Source organism: Orbicella faveolata, unplaced genomic scaffold (genome assembly GCF_042242905.1).
Source record: "Orbicella faveolata isolate gen_17 unplaced genomic scaffold, um_ofav_v1 contig_2, whole genome shotgun sequence".
Classification (NCBI taxonomy): domain Eukaryota; kingdom Metazoa; phylum Cnidaria; class Anthozoa; order Scleractinia; family Merulinidae; genus Orbicella; species Orbicella faveolata.
The window spans coordinates 30,822,383-30,842,500 of record NW_028301547.1 but is presented as its reverse complement, the minus strand read 5'-3'; the positions used below and the strand labels follow the sequence as shown (position 1 = coordinate 30,842,500).

Here is a 20,118-nt window from a genome sequence, read left to right as displayed (position 1 = left end):
AGAATTTTTCCTTATTTGCAGGTCACACCAAGAGGACCTGCCCCATGAACAGATAACACACAGCCGGAGTAGATATTCTGTCGCTAATAATATTGATCTGTTAACGCACAATGCAAATAAATTCTTTTACATCTCATGTCTCTGACATGTGGGATGCCTCAATGAGTTCTTAGAACATTTCAGCTGTGGCTCAAACCTTGATTCCACGTTTTACATCTTACTTTTATTACAATGTACATCCTGTAACTTCATAAAAACACCAAGGACACTTACCAAATATGCATTATGCTTCACTGTACTTGCATTACAATTATTTTAATAAAAACCATGTCTTATTGAACAATGAAAAAACAAGACTTACAAACTGGAGTATTCTTTTGTCCAGGATGAAAAATAAGTCGAGAATTCGGTTTATTGCTGATGCAGGTTAACCAGCAATCTGTAGGTACTAATAACACCTCGACGATGTTCGAATCTTACCTTAGGGACGTGGATTTTATTGCGAGCAAGCTCTATTTATGTCAGTCATGTGTCACGGTTGTATTAAAATGACATTCCTTTTTTTGGCAGACCCAAATAATGCAGGTCTGATTGTTTTACCCAATGGCGCCCATCTACATGTTCACTTTACACCGATGATTTAGTACTTAGCACGGTCAGACTTTACCCTGATCTTCGGCTTGTCGAGCCAATCTTTGTACCTTTAGATGGTTCGCAAAACTGGGACTGATTCAACTGTACTCGTCAAACTCTGTCACTCTACTGTGACTGAAATAGGTAAGAGTAAGTTGGCCGCACGTGATCTGTTTTTGTTTTTGCAACTGTCAAATTTTAGGTTTATAAATGCGGAGGTCTCCTGCTCTTAAAATTATACGTATTGTAACAACCTCAGTTTCTGGATTAATAGTGACTGTTAATCTTGAGATGTACTCTCAGTCGTAGTTACTCCTAGTCATAGGGGTGTACATTCGAGATAAACTTCGGATCAACTTTGACGAATACATCTTCCAACGACTTTTGCATGCGCAACGTAGAATTTCGAGAAATCATTTGGTTGCTACTTACATTCCACACAAATGCAGAGATCTCAATTAGAATGCATAACATTCCGAAAAGTAGGCGAAATGTAGTTCTAACCCGCTACCTTTAACATGGAAGCAAAATGTTTCTAAAACACAATTTTGTTCGCAACGTTTATTGTTATTTGGTTATGAATCGGAATACACTGCAAAACGAAGTTAAACAAAGATACGCCAGCAAGTAATAATTCTGAAAACCATTAAAATTATAATACTTGAAAAAAAAAAATGTTTGAAAAAAAACCAAGCGTTTTCGACATTATGTGATTGTCATCTTCAATATAATGTCAAACACGTTTGGTTTTTTGCTTTTTTAGTCTGTTAAACATGTTTAGCCTTGTAAAACTTTTAAATCGCAAGCAGATGTTATGGACATCACAATACTTCTACATCATGTTTAAAGAGACCAGTTAAATAACTGGTTAATGTTAAAGGTTAATGTCTCTAGGTAAACTGTTGGTGGTAATATCATTTACGAAGTCACTCTTGCGGCAGTCGTGGGATTACAATTTTGTCTTATATTTCGCAGTGAGTCTATGATAGCGTGTCGAATGTGTCTCATCTTCCAGCAGTAAATAACAGGATTCAGAGAGGAATTAAAGAACAACAGGGTCAGTGAGTATAACCACAGATCATCTAAAGCGGTACTTGACGCAGAGATCAAACTGGCAACTAGATAATAATAATTTGGCAAACTACAAACTAAAAACACAAGATAGACGTAGAATGTACTGACGGCAGATTTTCTCTGCCTCGCAACACTTTCCATTTGGTTATTCTGTGCTACCTGTATTTGCTGGACTTGCATTTGTTTTGCGTGGCGTTGTACAGTGAAATAAATTTTGCAGTAAACAGTTGCTGTAATAATATAGCAAAAACTTACAATGATAATGGTGACGAGCATGGCGGTATTATCTAAGTCCCAAAGCCAAATTGATTTAAGAAATACACTAAAAACCCAAATTGAGATCACCACAGCAACAACACGCTTGTGAGTCACAAGTTCCTGATATCTAAGATGAAGATGAATAGCCAAGAATCTGTCGACACTTATGGCCAAAACACTCAAGATCGAAGAGTAAATAAATACGTATGAGGCGTCGTGAAGCAGGGTGCTGGTGGAATTAGCAGGACTGACCATCCGTGGGATATACAAAGGTTGGGTCAGCAAACCAACACCAAGATCAGAAACAGCAAGACTCAGGAGCAATGTTTTCAAAGGCTTTGGTACCAACGAAGTTTTCCTCATCGCGTGTATTGTTAAAATGTTCAACATGATGGCGGTGTAGGCTGAGAAAGCGTTGAACACACAGTTAACGATGACCGATGAGTAGGGTGGGTGAGCTTCATTCATTATACAGCTTGAACTTTGAAGAATGAGCGCTGAGCAATGTTACAGTGAAGTTGTACCGTGGGCTGAGTTGTAGACGAGGGGGTTTGATCAAAAAATGATGCGGTGTTTGATACTACTTCCGGTCTAGGATTGAATGATGTAGACAGGTACTAAACTGGCATCTGTTTTAATGTAAAAAAAAAAAAAAAAACCACTTGTCTGTTCAAAGAGGGCGATCTTTTGACATTGTTGCTAAAATTGATTATTCAATGTTCATTTTGTGCAACACTACGACAGGAAAACGAAGATATCTATGGTAAAGCAATGAATAATACTTAATCTAAGGAATAGTTTAGGCGTTCAAGTAGAGAATTTTGCGTTTTCCATAAAAATTGTTCGTTACAGAAATGTGCTGAATTTGAATTTTCATAACAACGAATGTCACAATGCTAGCTTTGCACGCTCTTCTCATTTCTGCAATCAGACTAAGTTCCCTTTTCCCCAAAGCAGAAATCGCAATTAACAATCATTTTGATCTTGAAGGAGTTAAACTAATATATTAAAATGGAAAATAACTGAAAGTAAGTCTTCATACAAAACCAAATAGCTTTTCTAAACAAGCATCCTAATGATGCCCAGATGGTGACATGTTAACTTGTTTCGCAAATAAACTCCTCCAACGTTATTCCAGTTTAGCCCAAAAACTATTTTTGTCTTCTGCTCATCTCTTAATTTATATTATAGTACAAATTAATTATTTCTGCAAGAGAAACTATTTGTTCTTAAACAAGAACGTGATGAGTAAAGTTCCTTGTTAGTTAATTAAACCTTTCGTTGTGTCATGTTTCTGTGACAGCCTCAGTTGTCTGGGACCTGTCCATTGGTAAATTGCCTCCTGTGAATAGCGTTTTACGGGTGAAGTCAGAAGTTCATACTATGAGTTAGTTATGGGTGCGTGTATACCTAATAAGAAGGAAAACAAGAATTTCGTGCCAAAATGAAAATTATACAAATTAGAAATTCAGCTGCTCTTTTATTTGGTCATTTCTCGTTCGTATTTTCCGTATTTTACGAATATTTATATTTGCAAGAGGCGTTCACTTTTGTAAAAAATTGCAAATTGCAATAAAAACGTCGTTTACATTGTCGGTAAGTTCGATTGACTTATTTAAAACACTGGGAAAACGCATTTTACACGCAGACCATTTAGTCGCTCGTTTATTACACGCATGCTAATGAAGCTGAGATGGTCAAATATTTCGTTTTAGCCAAACGGAGCAGGCTACGCCGGTTATTTCAATTTTAGTGCAAAAATACTGAATGAATTATTTGAACCTTTATCATAATTGCAGAGCTGTTTTTCGTGACAGCAGTAAATGCGTCATTAAACGTAAAGATGTTTTGTGTTTGTTCGCTTCTACCTGTCATGTCAAACAATAGTCACGGAACGTCGAAAATAAACTGCTTTAAGAAGAGTTATGCGGTTAAGCACCAAAAGTTCGACTAAATTATGATATGATAGCCCTTCGTTCATTTATGCTTTATGAAGAAACCGGGAATTAAACACGATGCGATTACCAAATCTCTTCCAGTCTTGTCTATTCAGTTGCGTGCGAAAATTTCACCGTAACTGTAGTTTCCCTCTTTCACAGATTAGACAGGTGCGTGGATAATTGAAGATCTTTTGATATACTTTTATAACCCTGAAATTCGCAGGACGTCCAACAAAACAAATGCACAACAACGTGTTTGTAGACCCAGATAATACATGCTTGATTGTTAACCTTTAATAGCTTTTAATATATATTTTATTTTAAGAAGTTTTAACAAAGGATCCACCTCCTTAAACTCCCTCTCAGGGTGTCTTTTATTAATCCCTGAATAAAGTCTTGTGTGTATAGTGACTATGTATTGTTTTATCCAATGGCTCCCATCTAATGTTTCTCTTTACTAATTACTCACTGATGATTTAGTACTTTTTACAGTCAGACGTCCTATCTAGATGAACTGTTGCTGGCGATATATCATTTATTAAGTTACACTTCGCGCGGTCCCGGGATTATAATTTTGTTTAGTTTTGACTTGGAAATATATGTCGCAGTGTGTCTATGATAGCGTGGCGAATGTGTCTCATCTTCCAGCATTAAATAACAGGATTCAGAGACGAATTAAGGAATGTTAGTGCCCCTGCGTATAGCAACAGATCAGTTAAAGCGGAGCTCTGAGGAGAAATCACGCTGAGCTGGGAACCAGAGCGCAATAGGTTGGCAAACAACTTGAACAACAAACTAAAAACACGAGAAATACGTAGAATGTACTGACAGCAGATTTTCTCTGCCTCGCAGCACTTTCCATTTGGCTTTTCTGTGCTACTTGTATTTGTTGGGCTTGCATTTGTTTTTTGTGGCGTCGTAAAGTGAAATATATTTTGCAATTGGCAATTCCTGTAATAATGAAACAGACCCCGAAAATAATGACAACTGTAACATCGTTTTCATTTTTTGAACTCAAAAACAAAGATAATGGCCCATAAAGTACACTCAAAGTCCAAAATGCGATGACCACAGCAGAAACTCGCTTGTGAGTCACAAGTTCATGATATCTGAGATGAAGATGACGGCCAAGAATCTGTCAACACTTATGGCCACAAGACTAAAGAATGACGCAACAGTGAATATAATTTGGCCGACGTTAAACGTGATGTGCGTGAAATAAGTAGGATTTACCATCCTTGCGATGAACAAAGGTTGAGCGAGTAAACCAACACCAAAATCAGAAACAGCAAGACTCAGGAGTAATGTTTTCAAAGGCTTTGGTAACGACGAAGTTTTCCGCATCGCATAGATTGTTAAAATGTTCAACATGATGGCGGTGTAGGCTGAGAAAGAGTTGAACACACAATTAACGATTACCGATGAGTAGGGTGGTTGAGCTTCATTTATTATACAGCTTTGAAAAAGAGCGCTAAGCGATGTTATGTACGATGAAATTGTACCGTATGTTAATAGGCTGGCCAAGTTACTGAGCAAGGGATAGGTGGATATTGAAAGATGTATGGTTGGTTTGAGTGCTTTATTACGACTTACCGTCACAGAAAGCGAATAATGTTAAAGTTGGGTTATCTGTTTTCATGTAAAAATAAATATCAGTTGAAACCAGGTAACCTTTGGCATTCTTGTTTAAATCAATGAGTCAATTTTCGTTTTACGAAAACGAAGATTTTAGTAAAATGATACGTGTTTTCAAGGTTTATTGGAAAAATTGAAAGTCTGGTTTTGCGTTTCTCATTTTAACTTCCATTTTAAAAAATGGAAGTTAGCAAAAGGTGTTGAATTTTAATTTTCATAACAACGAGGCAAACTGTTTGTGTAAGTCAACTCGCCACCATTATCCCAAGTTCGCACAAAAATAGTTTTCAACACTTTTTAATCTTTTTGCCTACCCCTCATTCCCTTATTTCTATCATGATACAAATGAACGCTTCCTGCGAGACAAGTCATTTTTGTAAAAAGCATTTCGTGATGAGTAATGTTCTTTTTTCATTAGTTCATTATGTTTTTATGTGCAATATGTTTTTGTGACAGCCTTTGTTGTCTGTGACCAGTCCTATTGAAACCTGATTAGTTGCTTTGACTGGGGTTTGACGCATGAAGACAGATGAGTCGGTATTATTTAGCCAGGAGTTACGAATAGACACAAAAAGTGAACAAGGAAAAACAGCAAACAAACAAATTCCCTGGGGAAATTGGAATCGAACCTTACCAATTCAGACGCTCTTAGAAAAACTTTCCAAGCATATTTTCGCGCCAAATAGAGATTATTGTGTTCATAATTTCCAAATATTTTTTCGGAACACGCAAAATCTTTTCAAAGTTGGGGAATATCACTCGGATATTCCCCAATATTCAGTCACATCACGAGTTTAGACCAATCACCTGCAAGCGAAAATATTTGATGGATTATAATGCATGACAACGTCGAAAATGTCATTAGTATGCGAAACATTCTAAAACATAAAAGGAAAATATTTCTTAAACACATTTAGGGGGGCATTACCCTTTTGCAACGTTTGTTTTATTTGGTTACGAATTTAGAGGAAGAAACGAAGAAAAAAAGATGAGCCAGCTATAAATTATTCTTAGAAACATAAGCTGGTTATAATCTTTTTACATATCATCTGCGCAAACATACTATAGTTCAATTGATGAACTTACAATATGGAAATTATCTTTACTGACTTCCTCATTAATTTGTATTGCTAATCGTATGAATGCGAGTGGAATTAAGGATTTACACTACAACTGATATTTCAAAATTCTCTCAAAAGTGCACGAGCCTTTAGGCGAGTGTAATTTGAAAGAATTTTAAAATATCACGAGTAGTGTAAATCCTTAATTGCTCGAGCTCATTTATTATACAAGTGGGAAATTGCGAACGAGCGCGCGTTAATTTGGCCTGCTCTCAGCCGATCACAATGAGCTAATTTTCTCAGTTATATAATACATTGTGAAATTAGCTCGGATAACAGGTTGCTCTGCAGTACCATATCCTCCCTAAGATGGTAAGAGAAGAGAAGAGAAGAAAAGAAAAGAGCAGAAAAGAGAAGAGAAGAGAAGAAAAGAAAAGAAAAGAAAAGAAAAGAAAAGAAAAGAAAAGAAAAGAGAAGAGAAGAAAAGAGAAGAGAAGAAAATAGAAGAGAAGAGAAGAGAAGAGAAGAGAAGAGAAGAGAAGAGAAAAGAAGAGCCTTTTCTTTAAGTCCCATCATCAGGACCTTTAATGAAAGGTAGAAACAAGAAGTACATATTATATATAAACACAGAAGTCGCTACGTCCTGCTGCTCACTATACAAGATCTTCGCGTCTTAGGCCCGGTTCATACGTCGCATTTCTGCCGTGTCGAATTCAATTCAATTAAGTGCGGCAGAAATGCGACTGTGGATTCATACGTCGCACTTGTGTCGCACGTAATTCAGAATTTATACTGTCGGGTATGTCGGCCAGCGGAAAATGCTTTAAACGTGGAGTATTCAATGTGGCGGACGAAAATACTGAGCGACGAAGGACTTTAATTTTGCTAAAAATTGTCCGCCAACGTAACGAGAAGGAGAAGGTTGACAACCGAGCAGTATGTGTTGCAATATGTTCGGGTTGCTCTGGGTCGAGAATGGCCAAGTTTCTTCTTTTTCTTTGGCGGGAAAACATTTACGCATGCTCAATACATTAACATAATGTATGCATTAGATTCGACACGGCAGAAATTCGACGTCTGAATCAGTGTCGCATTTCTGTCGGATAATGCGACAAGACCAGTCGAACGTGCGGCAGAAATGCGGCAGCCGATTCAGACGTCGAATTTCTGCCGTGTCGAATCTAATGCATACATTATCTTAATGTATTGAGCATGCGTAAATGTGTTCCCGCCAAAGAAAAAGAAGAAACTTGGCCATTCTCGACCCAATGCAACCTGAGCATATTGCAACACATACTGCTGCGTTGTCAGCCTTCTCCTTCTCGTTCCATTGGCGGACAATTTTTAGCAAAATTAAAGTCCTTCGTCGCTCAGTCCTTTCGTCCACCATATTGAATACTCCACGTTTAAAACATTTTCCGCTGGCCGACATACCCGACGGTATAAATTCTGAATTAAGTGCGACACAAGTGCGACGTATGAATCCACAGTCGCATTTCTGCCGCACTTAATTGAATTGAATTCGACACGGCAGAAATGCGACGTATGAACCGGGCCTAACTCGTAATTTATATTTTGCAAACTCGTTCATTGATGTTTTGCAAACTCGTTCCATGGCCCTGGAGTAGTTTCATATAGATTTTTCCTTTCATGGTCGTCTCCAATCGGTGTTTCTCAGTAATTCTGGTTGTTTCGTGTATGCCGGTGTAACATCGGTTCAAATACAACGTACTGATGTTCAAATGCAGCTAGTGTGTCTTACAGTTACGAATAAGCGAGTAACTCATTTGCATACAAAACTCCGCTACAATTGCGCCTGGTGATTGGCTGATTGATAAGACTTCCGGTTACGAGAGAGCGAGTAACTGATTTGCATACAGTACTCCGCTACAATTGTTCCTGGTGATTTGCTGATTGATAAGACTTCCGATTACGAGTGAGCGAGTGACTGATTTGCATACAGTACTCCGCTACAATTGCGCCTGGCGATTGGCTGATTGACCAAGTGAGTGAGTGACTGATTTGCATAAAAATCCCTGCTATATCTCAATCATCATCATCATCATCATCATCATCCTCTCGACAACAATTCAAAACCGTTGCGTAGGCAATATTTCATTTTATTGTAATTTAGATGTCATTTACATTCTTTTAAGTTTATTTTTTCACACACCTATGGTATTTTAGTTTCTAAATTTTTTCACTCCTTTAGTATTTACTTCTATTCGCACAGAAACATATTTTATTCGTTAAAGACCACAGACTGATGGCCCGAAGCTTATGTATTTAATCTTTTCAACCAGACAACGTTTATACTTCTTTTAACATCGTGTATTAAGAGACTTAAGTCTATCTGATGTTCGCAGATTTTGCTTCCATCAAAAAGTTAAAATTACTAAAAATTAGTTTCTTGGTCGAGATGAACTGTTAGTAGTCGTTATGACGTTTCTAAACTTACTCTTACAGGAGAACTGTCTAGTTTTGTCTTAATAATATGCTTCGCAGCACGTCTATCACAGCGTGTCGAATGTGTCTTATTTTCCAGCAGTAAATAACAGGATTCAGAGAGGAATTAAGAAACATCAGCGTAAAAGCTTCGTTTTATTCACATATTCTTAATATGAAGAGAGGTTCTCTTCATACAGAAAGTTTCAGGCGTATACAACTTTCTGCTTTTAGATACTCATTAATTAAAAACTGCTTTGCGGGCCCGAAAAGTTCCAGGACTTTCGAGAAACAGACCCCTGACTACAGTAAGTTAACCTGGCTTCAGCCTGCGATCCAATCGAAAACCAGTACCTGGGCAGCGGCCAGCTTCTTAAAAAAACGTGTGCTAGACAAGCTTTAAACCTGAGCCCGCGATATCGTCACGTAGTACTGGTAAGCGGATACTTTGTTTTGACAGTTATCAATTGACCATAACATGGATTTCCAATATCAAAGATGTAGCTGTAAACCAAGGCTGCATGTTTCGGTCAACCTGCCAGAGTATGGCCGCCATGTTGCGCCTACGTCGTCGTCTCACGTAGGCACCCATGCACGAGCAAACCGCTAGCCATGATGACCATGAAAAAAAAAGCGATTCACGGTTTCCTATGAGTATGGTGCTCCGCTTGCTGGCCCTTCGTGCCGCCGGAGCCCTGCTATAAAGTTACTCTAACAGCAGTGCTATTTTGTTCGATCATTGTCCAGTTACAATTTTGTTCAGTTTTGCCTTAGAAATATGCCTCGCAATGTGTTTATAATAGCGCGTCGAATGTGTCTCATCTTCCAGCAGTAAATAACAGGATTCAGAGAGGAATTGAGGAAAAAGAGGGTCAGTGAGTAAAAAAGCAAGCCATTTAAAGCTGAACTTTGCGGACATATCAAACGGGCGACCCGAGCGCAAAAAAAGTCTGGCAAACAACAAACTAAAAACATGAGATATACGTATAAAGTATTGACAGCAGACTTTCTCTGCCACGCAGCACTTTCTATTTGGCTGTTCTGTGCTACTTGTATCTGTTGGCAATGAATTTGGTCTGAATGGCGTCGTACAGTAAAATAAATTCTGCAATAAATAAGTCCCGTAATAATATAGCCAACACTTTGGGTGATGAGGTCGACGAGCAGGATGCCATCAAGGGAGTTCCAAAACCCGATTGATGTAAGAAAAGCGCTAAAACCCAAATTGAGATCACCACAGCTACAACACGCTTGTGAGTCACAAGTTCCTGATATCTGAGATGAAGATGAACGGCCAGGAACCTGTCGACACTTATGGCCACAACACTGAAGAATGAAGCACTAGCAAATAAAGGTGAGATCATGTTAAACGCGGTGTTTGTGAAATAGGTAGGACTGGCCATTACAGCGATGTACGAAGGTTGAACCAGTAAACCAACACCAAGATCAGAAACAGCAAGACTCAGGAGCAATGTTCTCAAAGGCTTTGGCAACGACGAAGGTTTTATCATCGCGTGTATTGTTAAAATGTTCAACATGATGGCGGAGTAGGCTGGGAAAGCGTTGAACGCACAGTTAACGACGTACGTTGAGTAGAGTGGGTCAGCTTCGTTCATTTTACAGCTTGAACTTTGAAAAAGACCACTGAGCAATGTTACAGTGAACTTGTACCATGGACTGAGTTGAACATGAGATGGTTTGATCTTAAAAGATGCAATGCTGGTTTAAGTAATTTATTAACAAAAAACCTCCCGCCTAAATGAATACGGGTAATAAACAAACATCTATTTTGATGCAAAAATAGATGTCAGTATAAAACAGGTAACCTATTGACAGTTTTGTTTAACCTAATAACTTAATTTTCGTTTTGTGCATTACCATTGCCAAGAAAACGAAAATAGCTAGTAAAGTGATAAATAATACTCAACTTAAGGTATATTTTAGACGTTCAAGTGGAAAAATGGAGAGTCTAATTTTGCATTTCCCATAAAAATGTGTGTGTTACAAAAAGATGTTGATTATGAACTCGAATTTCCATAACAACAAATGTCATGATTCTTCACTAAGTTTACTTTCGCCTGAAGCAGAAAAAAGATTTTTGTATATAGTTGCATTTCACGGAAGAAATGTTAAATTTCAAGAGACCTTATTACGGTTTTGCAAGCCATCTTAATAGGTTGACAACACGCGTCAGAATTACAGTGTTTGAGAGCGAATCCGATGTAAAATAATTCCTGAACAATTCATGAATAGCAAAGTTAAGATACTCGGCAAAGAATTGCATTCACCAAATTTGAGATATGTAGCTATGGTAAAAAACGCCAACTCCGTTTTTAAATTTGTTTTTGCAAGTTCGCAGGAAAAAAATATTATAGACGAATGATTGGAAGAGTGAAACTGAACGTGACTGGACGCTGCTACATCCCTGAAATTGTTTTGTTTGTTTGTGAGATAAATGTGCGTCTGTTTACATGTACAGTTATTTTAAGGCTACAGTGTTTCCATTTAACACGTAAGATAGCTTACAGATTAATAGATTAGCCTAATTTTATTTAATCAAAGAGTAATGCTGTTTCAACAGCACAGCGTCAAATGGTTCGTTTAAAAACAAAAGTCGTCAGACTTCTAGGCTGCAAATGTGTTGAACCTGTCTATCTGAAAATTAATTAACTGCTTTCAAACGCGAGTTTTAGTGATGCGGACAGAAGGTTGGACCAAACTACAGGCGATAAATTAAGTGCAGTTCAAGGATGAAGGCAAGTTTTTAAAAGAGAAAAACACAATGTGATTACGATCGGTCTTTTTCTTTACAATTTGCGTGCGAAGATTCTACCTCAACCATGTCTAGTTTCTCCTTACAGATCAAACAATGCTAATCTGACAGGTGCAGAGAAAAAGATACTTAACTGATGTAACACCAAGTTCTCAGAAGTATCATTACAAGAAATGTGCGGCAATCAGCCGGAAGAAAGTTTGGAATTCGAGCTAGTAACTTTTGATGGATTTGAGTAAATGGTGAAATATAATTAGCCTGTTATTTTAGAGGTGAAAGTAAGGCGAAGAACATAAGAAAACGTCTTTACTTTTCCTTGCGTGAATATGTATCTGTATATTTATTCAAGGCATTTAAACTACACAGGGCACACTGTTGTTAATTCATTAAGTGCGAAACCTGTCGCGTTAAGTATCATGTTCGAGTCCGAATATACTGCTCTATAATGGATTAGGGCCTTTCTTATTTTTGCGCAAAAAGCCGATAGAACCTTTAAAGAAAAGTGATATATATATAGACGCACTACTGAGTTTTTAAAAATGTACATGTTGTAGCAGCAAGTACTCTGCTGTCGCAAAAACGCGTTGTGAAAATGGTATATATGAAAAAAAGCGATGGGAGTCTTCGAAATCCAATTGTTGCCAAAATCGAGGTAAACAGGTAACGGAAGAACTTTATATCGAAAAAGCTTACTTGCAAATTAGCTTTTTCTTCAATATCGCCGGATGAAACATAATTAGTGAAATAGAAAATGTCTTGCATGATTAACGTGAATGCAAACATGACATTTCCGTTTTGTAAATTGTGAATTCTGGAACCCCAGAAAGCTGTGACGAGCAGCACACCAACTGCAGTCAAGCACGACGAGTTTATAGAGGAGGTTTTTACTTGTAACAACAAACAAAGAAATTCCACATGAGAATATATCCCGGGAATATATCGTAGTAGTTTGTATGTTATATCTCAAAACTGCCGTTATATAAACAATAGCCTCCATTTGACGCGAAAATATGCTAGGATATTTGTCCCCGGACATCATCTGTTTCGAGAAGCGAACAGTTTTCCGAGAGGGTAGCTCGAGGAAAACTGCGAGCTTCGAACAAGTGAAAATCTAAGTCCAAGAATTTCACCAAAACGTTTTGTGTCCATAACCGTTTTCTCGTCCGAGTTTGCGGGTGCTAAGAGGGACCGGCAGACTGTACTAGGCACGAGAAAGCAAATAGGAGAAGCACGAGTGGGAATTCCTTTCTAACAACCTCCCTCTCTCTCCCCATTTGAGGCGCAGTTTGTTCCAGCCCGTGATTGGTATGTTTCGGTTTCCGACCACCTCGGGTTCTTTTTCGTAACTGAGTGAATAAAAGTGTCTCTGATGTAGAAAATTAATTTATCATATGGCTAGCTCCGTGAGCGGGCAAGATGAATCAAATCCTGCGCTGTGATTGGCTACCCAAGCGCGCAAGATGGAGCTATCTTGCCTGCTCGGGACTACCCGCCGTGTTCCGCAAGAAATATTTCCCCTAAAGCCATATAATAAATCCTTTATTGACCAAGCTTGTTTAATCAAGATGGCTGGATATTGGCCTCGTTCTTTTTTTGCGAGTTTATGGACCTCGACTCCGTCTCGGTCCATAAACACGCGAAAAAAAAAGTACTTGGCCAATATCCTGCCATCTTGACCTCACACTTTATCAATAACCCATACTTATAAATAATAAAGCTTGAAATTAGAGTAATAATGACGCGAGTTAAGTGATCATAAACACGAAGCAGCTGTAAGCAACCCGCTCCTTGAGCGAAAATATAACACCAGCTTGTCACTATTGTGTTGTTTCCACCATTTATTGGAAAAAACAAAAATTTCCAAGTTTCAAAATGAGTGTGTTTTGAAATGTAAATAAAACTGAAAACAGGCGATGGTGAAAGAATGAATGAATGAAAGTGTCAGAAAGAGTACGCCATGCATCAACAATTTTTTTTTGCAACCATCTTAGTTTAATCAAAGACCTAGACAAAGAAAAAAACGCGATGATCTCTCATGTCCTGAAATTAGGAAGCTTAATAAACCACGACGGCGACGCCGAGGACAACGTCTATCAAAAAATCATTTTGCAGTTTATCTCCGAATCTCTCGGTACCTAAAGTCATTTACTTTGTTTATCACTGTCAAAGCTATCCCGAAACTGAATCTGGGACACATCGATAAATTCGAAATAAAAATTAAAAAAATTAGCCGTCGTGGTTCATCTTCTCCAGACAACGCAGAATTAGGTCATTTCACGTTGTTAGGGAGCTTAAGCAACCACGACAACGACGCCGAGGAAGACGTCAAGTAAAAAATGAATTTATATTTTATTTTATTTTATATTTTGTTTAGATCTGTTCGGTACACTAATGGCTCTAAAAACGTGCTAAAGCTAAACACCCAACGACGGCGTTCAATTCCAGTGGAAATATCAGAAATTAGCCGTCTTCGTCCACGTTCCGTAGACGACGCAGAACTTGGTCATTTCCATTTTCCGTTGTTGTTCTGGAGAGGACGGCAAAGAAATGTACGAAGAATTATAACGTACGTGTACAGCCATTGTTCTCCTCATTAAGGTGGCCAAACACAGTTTTGGCGCGCGCTTTTGCTTATGCAATTCAGCGCGCGCACAAGTATTGCAAAAACAAACATGCCGTCAATAAAGCGATCAATTTACTCAATACTCGTCTTAACTGTGCTATTTTTCTCTATAACTGAACGCAGTGTATTGATGGCTTTAGTCTTTTATTACAAAGATATGTTAGAAAAGCTAGCGATGCAAAGAACCCAGCAATTCTCAGCTTTTTCTTTGTTACCGAAAGAACCCAGTTAAATGCAGCGCATGCGTAGTAAGTCAAAAAAAAATGCGATTGAATGAAAAATTGCACTCTCGGTCTCTCGGAAATACGCCTAGTTCTCGAGAACCGCTCATTAGAATTTCACGAAATTTTGCACGAGAATACTTTAGGAAATAAGTAACTGGAGTATTGAAAATAATTGAACTTTAACAAAGGAAATTTGAGATATTCCAGTGAACCTTCAACAAGGGATAATTAAAGATCTCTCTGTTAAATTATTAGCAAAATGGTGTCAACTTGTGAGAATCGTTACAAGCTTGTTGCATGCAAATTATAAAGAAAATCTAATGACTAGTTTTTCGACAAATAAACAAAACCGATTTTAAAGGCCTGTTTATATTTATTCATGTTGCCATGGCAACGGCACATACGTCAGCTTAGCCATCAAAAAACCAAAGTTTGTGTTGTTAACTTGCTGCCATTTTTGGCGACCGAGAGATCAAGGGTTTTGGAGAAAAAGGTGAATGAAACACAGGTATCAAAACTGTGTTCAGCCACCTTAAACTTTTTGTTTAGCGACGTTTCCGTTGCCGTTGCCGTCGTGGTTTTCTTAGGCTCCCTAATATACGTGTTTCCGTAGACAAAAGCCTCAGTTTTCAGAATAAAAACTAAGGATAAAAAACGACGTTTCGATCTCTCTGAGATCATTTTCAAGTTGTAAAAAAAGCGAATGAAATATACATATGTAAGTACAAATTAGGGCGTGAGAACGGTCCAACGATAAAATATGTTAATACAAGCGCTAAAATGTAAGTGTTAAAATAATGAAATACTACAAAAAAAAAAAAACTATATAAATAACTTTGCACGGATTGAATCTGACTGTTTGTTCAAAGTTGGCTGAAGCTCCTTTATAAAGAGCATTTCGTAGATCAGGCAGTCGAATATACTTTGGCACTGTCTCAAGATCTTAAAATCACGAGTTGCTGGTTAATGGTAGGCGGCTTCTTTTCTTTTGGTTTGATGTCGTGTCCGATCTTACGGCTTGTTTACACGGGGCGACTATCAATTCCAATTTTGCGACCTAGTTCCCCAAGTTGCCTTCGCGCGGAATTGACTGAACTCTTATCCTTGAATGGTAACACCATTCTGACATCGACAGGCGCTTCATTTACGTTACATGCTCGTGTGGAAATTGGATCGCCAGAAACTTTCTTGGTGACAAAATTACTGATGGTCGATTGCAGAAGTTAGGCTGGATACTGAAGTCGGGAGAACGTCTGTTTGAGACGATCAAATTCCAGGTGGAACAGTTGCCAGGTAGACGACACTTTAAAGGCACGATCCAGCATTGTGTTTAGCATTGACTTCTTCTATCTAACATTGACGTGGCTCTTGTAATGCGGTGTCAGTTGGTTTTCTGTACACCCTTGTCTCCAGGCGACCATTGCATTTCCTGATCTCCGTTCCCAGGAAAGGAAGTTTACCATATTCGCCAAGTTCCATGGTGAAGTTGGCAGATGGATGGCTTTCATCTAGAGAGGAAAGGAATGCTTCAGCTGTTTCGGTGTCAGGCATTATGCTCAATGTGTTATCCACATAGCGTTTGTAGAACTCGGGTAACTTGCCTTGGTCCTGAAGTCGATCTTCGATACTGCACATAAATGCATTGGCCATTAGGGGTCCAATTGGCGAACCCATAGCAACACCATCGGTTTGTTCATACAAACTCCCCTCAAACTGAAAAAGCTGGTTCTTGGTGGCAATATTAAGCAACTCCACCAAGCCTGATTTTGTAATGTTGAGATTATGCTGCTTATTTAACCAGTCGTCCTTAAATACCTTTTCGGATTTTCCTATCTCTGACCACGATCACGGTACCGGCGGGAAACCGCGCGGGTGAAATTGTCGCGTAGGTCAATTTTCCTGAGTGAACCGGCGGTAATCGTCAATCTTTCGCCCTTTTTATACTTCAATCGACGATTAACCAACGAAAGTTTAGCTCTATTCACTTTTAAATGGCAAGGAAAGTCAGTGTAAGTAAATTCAATTGAGTATTTCGAAGTTGTGAGAATTTGTTTGGTTGTTTGTAGCTCGGCGCTGTAATGGCACTTAATCCTGTAAAAATAAATATGTTATTTGCCGGCTTAGGGTCGGTCCGTATAGTGAAAAACTGTCACCTCGGGCTTGAAACTGCTGCCCTCGGTCTGCGGCCTTGGGCAGCATTTTCAAGACCTCTGTCACGGTTTTTCACCATACGGACATCCCAGCCGGCAAATAACATGTATGTATTTTCAAGAGAGATCCAGATAAATACCTTGATCTTCTCTTGATTTTCTACCAGAATTACTCCTGATCATGGGGGGTTGGGGGGGGGGGGGGAATTGTACTCAAGAAATAAATTTGAGATTAATTATACGAATGCATCGACTTTATAGGGACAATAGAGTTCACAATTCCTTAACAGGAAAAATCATTTGGTTGTTGAAGATTCACTAACCCGGAGATGCCTACCCCATGCCGCTACCTTAGAAATGGAACCAAAATATTTCTAAAAAAACGATTTTTCTTTTTACAACAGATATATTTTATTTGATTACCAATAGACTTCAAGAAAGAAGTAAGATAAGAATAAGCTAATTGTTATTCTGACATTAAAAACATTGACATTTTATATTTGCACATCATATACTAACAGGCGTCTACCGGATGTACACAGATTATGTTCTATCAGTAAGAGCAAAATTCCCAAAAGTAGTCTCGTGGTCGAGATGAAAAGTTAGTCATTATAATGCTTCTAAACTTACTCTTACAACAGGACTGTCTAGTAACTACAAGCTTGCTTGGTTATGTCTTTGTGATATATTTCGCAGTGTGTCTATGATAGAGTGTCGAATGTGTCTCATTTTCCAGCAGTAAATAACAGGATTCAGAGAGGAATTGAGAAACAACAGGGTCAGTGTGTAAAACGACAGACCTTTTAAAACTGAACTTGGCAGAGATATCAAAAAGGTAAATCTAACACAATACTCTGGCAAACAACAAAACAAAAACACAAGATATACGTATAACGTACAGGCGCGGATCTAGGAAAAATGTTGACCGATTTACTGCAAAAGGTTAGGGATAGCCGAAGGCGCAAACTCCTAGGGGGGTCCGGGGGCATGCTCACCCAGGAAATTTTTTCAATTTTAACTACCTAAAGTACCCTTTCCTGGCTTTTTGAGTCACTCAGACAATATATTTGCCAGTTCCATTGTCCTTGGATGAAGCCTTGCAAATCTGCGAATTATTTCGTCAAAGTCAATGTCCATGTTGTAATGAATGTGCAGCAAGGCGAGTCCTGTCAATCTGGTCTGTACATCGTGCTTCGTAAATATGTTTTCAGTCGCCTCAAAGCTATTGCTAGAACGAGTTTCCACTGCAAAGATAAATCTTTTGTTCAAGTATTAGAAAGAGGAAAAATTTCAGCCCAGACAAACACGTCTGGGTATCACGTTAGCCAGGCGTGTGCATACCGAACGAAAATAACTTTTTAGTAAAATTAATTTGTCCACTCTCAACCATTATTAACAAAGACCCGAACTAACCTTTTTTCCTGACGTAGTCAGTAATTTGTGACATCTTGACGTTGTTATGTATTCCACACTGTTGTTGAAGTCGTTGTCCAAAGACGTTGAATGATCATACAGGCTGATCGAGTAGCAGAATTGCATAAATCGCCCGGGGAAATTAAATTTTGGTCTAGACGCCCGCGGCGATGACGTGATGGCGTGACCGCCGTCGCGAGACTAGTGATTTCCCGGCTGTAAAATTTTGCCGCTAGAACGTGTCTATGACCTTTGTCTATTTCCGGTAATTGGCAAAAAAGAATAAATAAAAAGTAAATGTCAAAACTATTTTCGAGATTCAACTTGCAGTTTACTTTTATTAAAAATATATACATATCTATTGATTTTTTTTATTATGAAAATTCTGATCGATTTCCGTAAAACCGTGGAAACAGGTATGGATCCGCGCCTGCTTGTTTACAGTCTATCGAACTTTATCTCTGGCAATCTTTGTTAATCTTTCATTTGTGTACTTTTGCAGTGAAAAAGCTGGTTCACCGCGTCAAATGGACAGGATAAACCTTCAGATACGGAGGGTACAGGAAACCTGCAAAAATAACAGTTTAATAAGATAGAAAAACACCAAAGACATAATGATAAACCATAAAGGAACAAGGATGGCTAAGGATAGAGAAGATTAACACGGATTGCAAACGACGAATTTGAAAAATTGAGGCTAAACTTTTCAATATACGCAAACGGTGACGGAGCTCCTTTAAATAAGCTTAAATTTGGCAATTTCCGTAAAAAAAAAATCACGGGAAATTATGAAAACTAAAGAAAATGTTGAAAAGAAACCGAACAAATGGCAAGATTTAAATTCTACAAAGAAACTGAATTCTAGATATAGACGCGCTAAATTAAAATACCGCAGTGCAGGACGTTCTTTCCAGCGAACTTCGTCCGCAGGAATTTTTACGGTCAAAATTAAAAATGTTGGTTGCATCGACGGTTAGATCTTCATGCGATTGCGTAAGCTTATTCATTGTCAGAGAAAAGTTTTTCTTCCAAAGATATTTTCCAAAGACGTGAAAAAGAGGTAAGAAAACTGAGTATGCGTCATAATTTGCGTGCGCATAATTTTCGTCATTATTAAAGTTGAATTATGACGCAACTGTAATTACTTAGCTGGACCAAACGTACGTTTTACGACACTTCACCGCGGTGTTCTTGTCTGTGAGAGTTTCGACAGTTAGAGACCAATTTCGATTTATTAAATGTCTTACTTGGCTCCGAGGCTTAGGGGAATAAAACAAAAGAGACCGCCTCGGGTCTAAGGGATGAATAATTAACTTCTTTTTTATTATTAAGCCTCGCGGAGCCAAGTTAGAATTTTAATATATCAAAATTGGCCTATTAACTACAAACATAGCATATTCGGATCAAAATTCCTTTCAGGTGAGTGTTTTCCTCCCAAGCCGCTCATTTTTCACAATTCAAAGCACACAATCTTAACGTGGGATGCATTTCTTTTGTTCAAAGCATATTTCTCGTGGCTGTAATGAATTTTAATGTGGGTATATATAAAGAAGTGTAGAATGACACACCCATTTTAGCGTCGGTCGCCGTTGCATTGAAGGCGAGGGCGAAGACATCTTAGTCGCTGTGCTCCCTTCAGGCAAGTCCATATTTTCCTTATTTATTGCCGCCGTTGAATTGAAGGCAAGGGCGAAGATATCTTAGCCGATGTGCTTCCTTCAGGTAAGTCCACATTTTCTCTAGCTAGTTACGTGTTCTAGCTGTTTCCCTCGTCTTTCAATTTGATCATTTAGTGGTAAAATTAAAACTTTCCTTAATGCTGTGGAAGCTTCGAGGTGCATGTGGTTTTCCTTGACACCGAAGACCGTATTTAGGCGAAGTTGAAAAAC

General features: G+C 38.4%; 3 protein-coding genes and 3 pseudogenes across 5 annotated transcripts in view; 1 reads left to right on the top strand and 5 right to left on the bottom strand.

The window, feature by feature from the left end:
• The window catches only part of LOC110051589 (DNA topoisomerase 3-alpha-like), an 80,366-nt gene that overhangs the window by 19,887 nt on the left and 40,361 nt on the right, over positions 1-20,118 (top strand). For 2 of the 3 annotated variants that reach the window (XM_089288629.1, XM_089288628.1), the window contains exon 37: positions 22-354. The exons of the other annotated variant lie outside the window; for it this stretch is intronic. In XM_089288629.1, coding sequence (XP_089144755.1) covers positions 22-56 — 35 coding nt within the window. In that variant the 3' untranslated portion in view covers positions 57-354. Of the gene's footprint in view, positions 1-21; positions 355-20,118 lie in introns of those variants that run through there. 3 annotated transcript variants of the gene reach the window in all.
• LOC149112823 (adenosine receptor A2b-like) lies at positions 1,182-3,049 on the bottom strand. The gene has a single exon (XM_089288635.1). It carries the CDS (start codon positions 2,431-2,433, stop codon positions 1,552-1,554), a length of 882 nt encoding a protein of 293 aa, XP_089144761.1. The 5' UTR covers positions 2,434-3,049; the 3' UTR covers positions 1,182-1,551.
• On the bottom strand, positions 4,161-5,912 carry LOC149112822 (adenosine receptor A3-like; annotated as a pseudogene).
• Positions 8,691-10,715, bottom strand: LOC149112821 (octopamine receptor beta-1R-like; annotated as a pseudogene).
• On the bottom strand, positions 15,489-16,424 carry LOC149112820 (uncharacterized; annotated as a pseudogene).
• The window catches only part of LOC149112819 (adenosine receptor A2a-like), a 45,439-nt gene continuing 42,791 nt past the window's right edge, over positions 17,471-20,118 (bottom strand). The window contains exon 2 of the mRNA XM_089288633.1: positions 17,471-17,711. Within this exon, the coding sequence (XP_089144759.1) occupies positions 17,471-17,711 (241 nt within the window). The remainder of the gene's footprint in view (positions 17,712-20,118) is intronic.

Excerpts from the sequence above, each read along its gene's own strand:
- LOC149112823 (XM_089288635.1), bottom strand. The coding sequence starts at position 2,433 with ATGAATGAAGCTCACCCACCCTACTCATCGGTCATCGTTAACTGTGTG.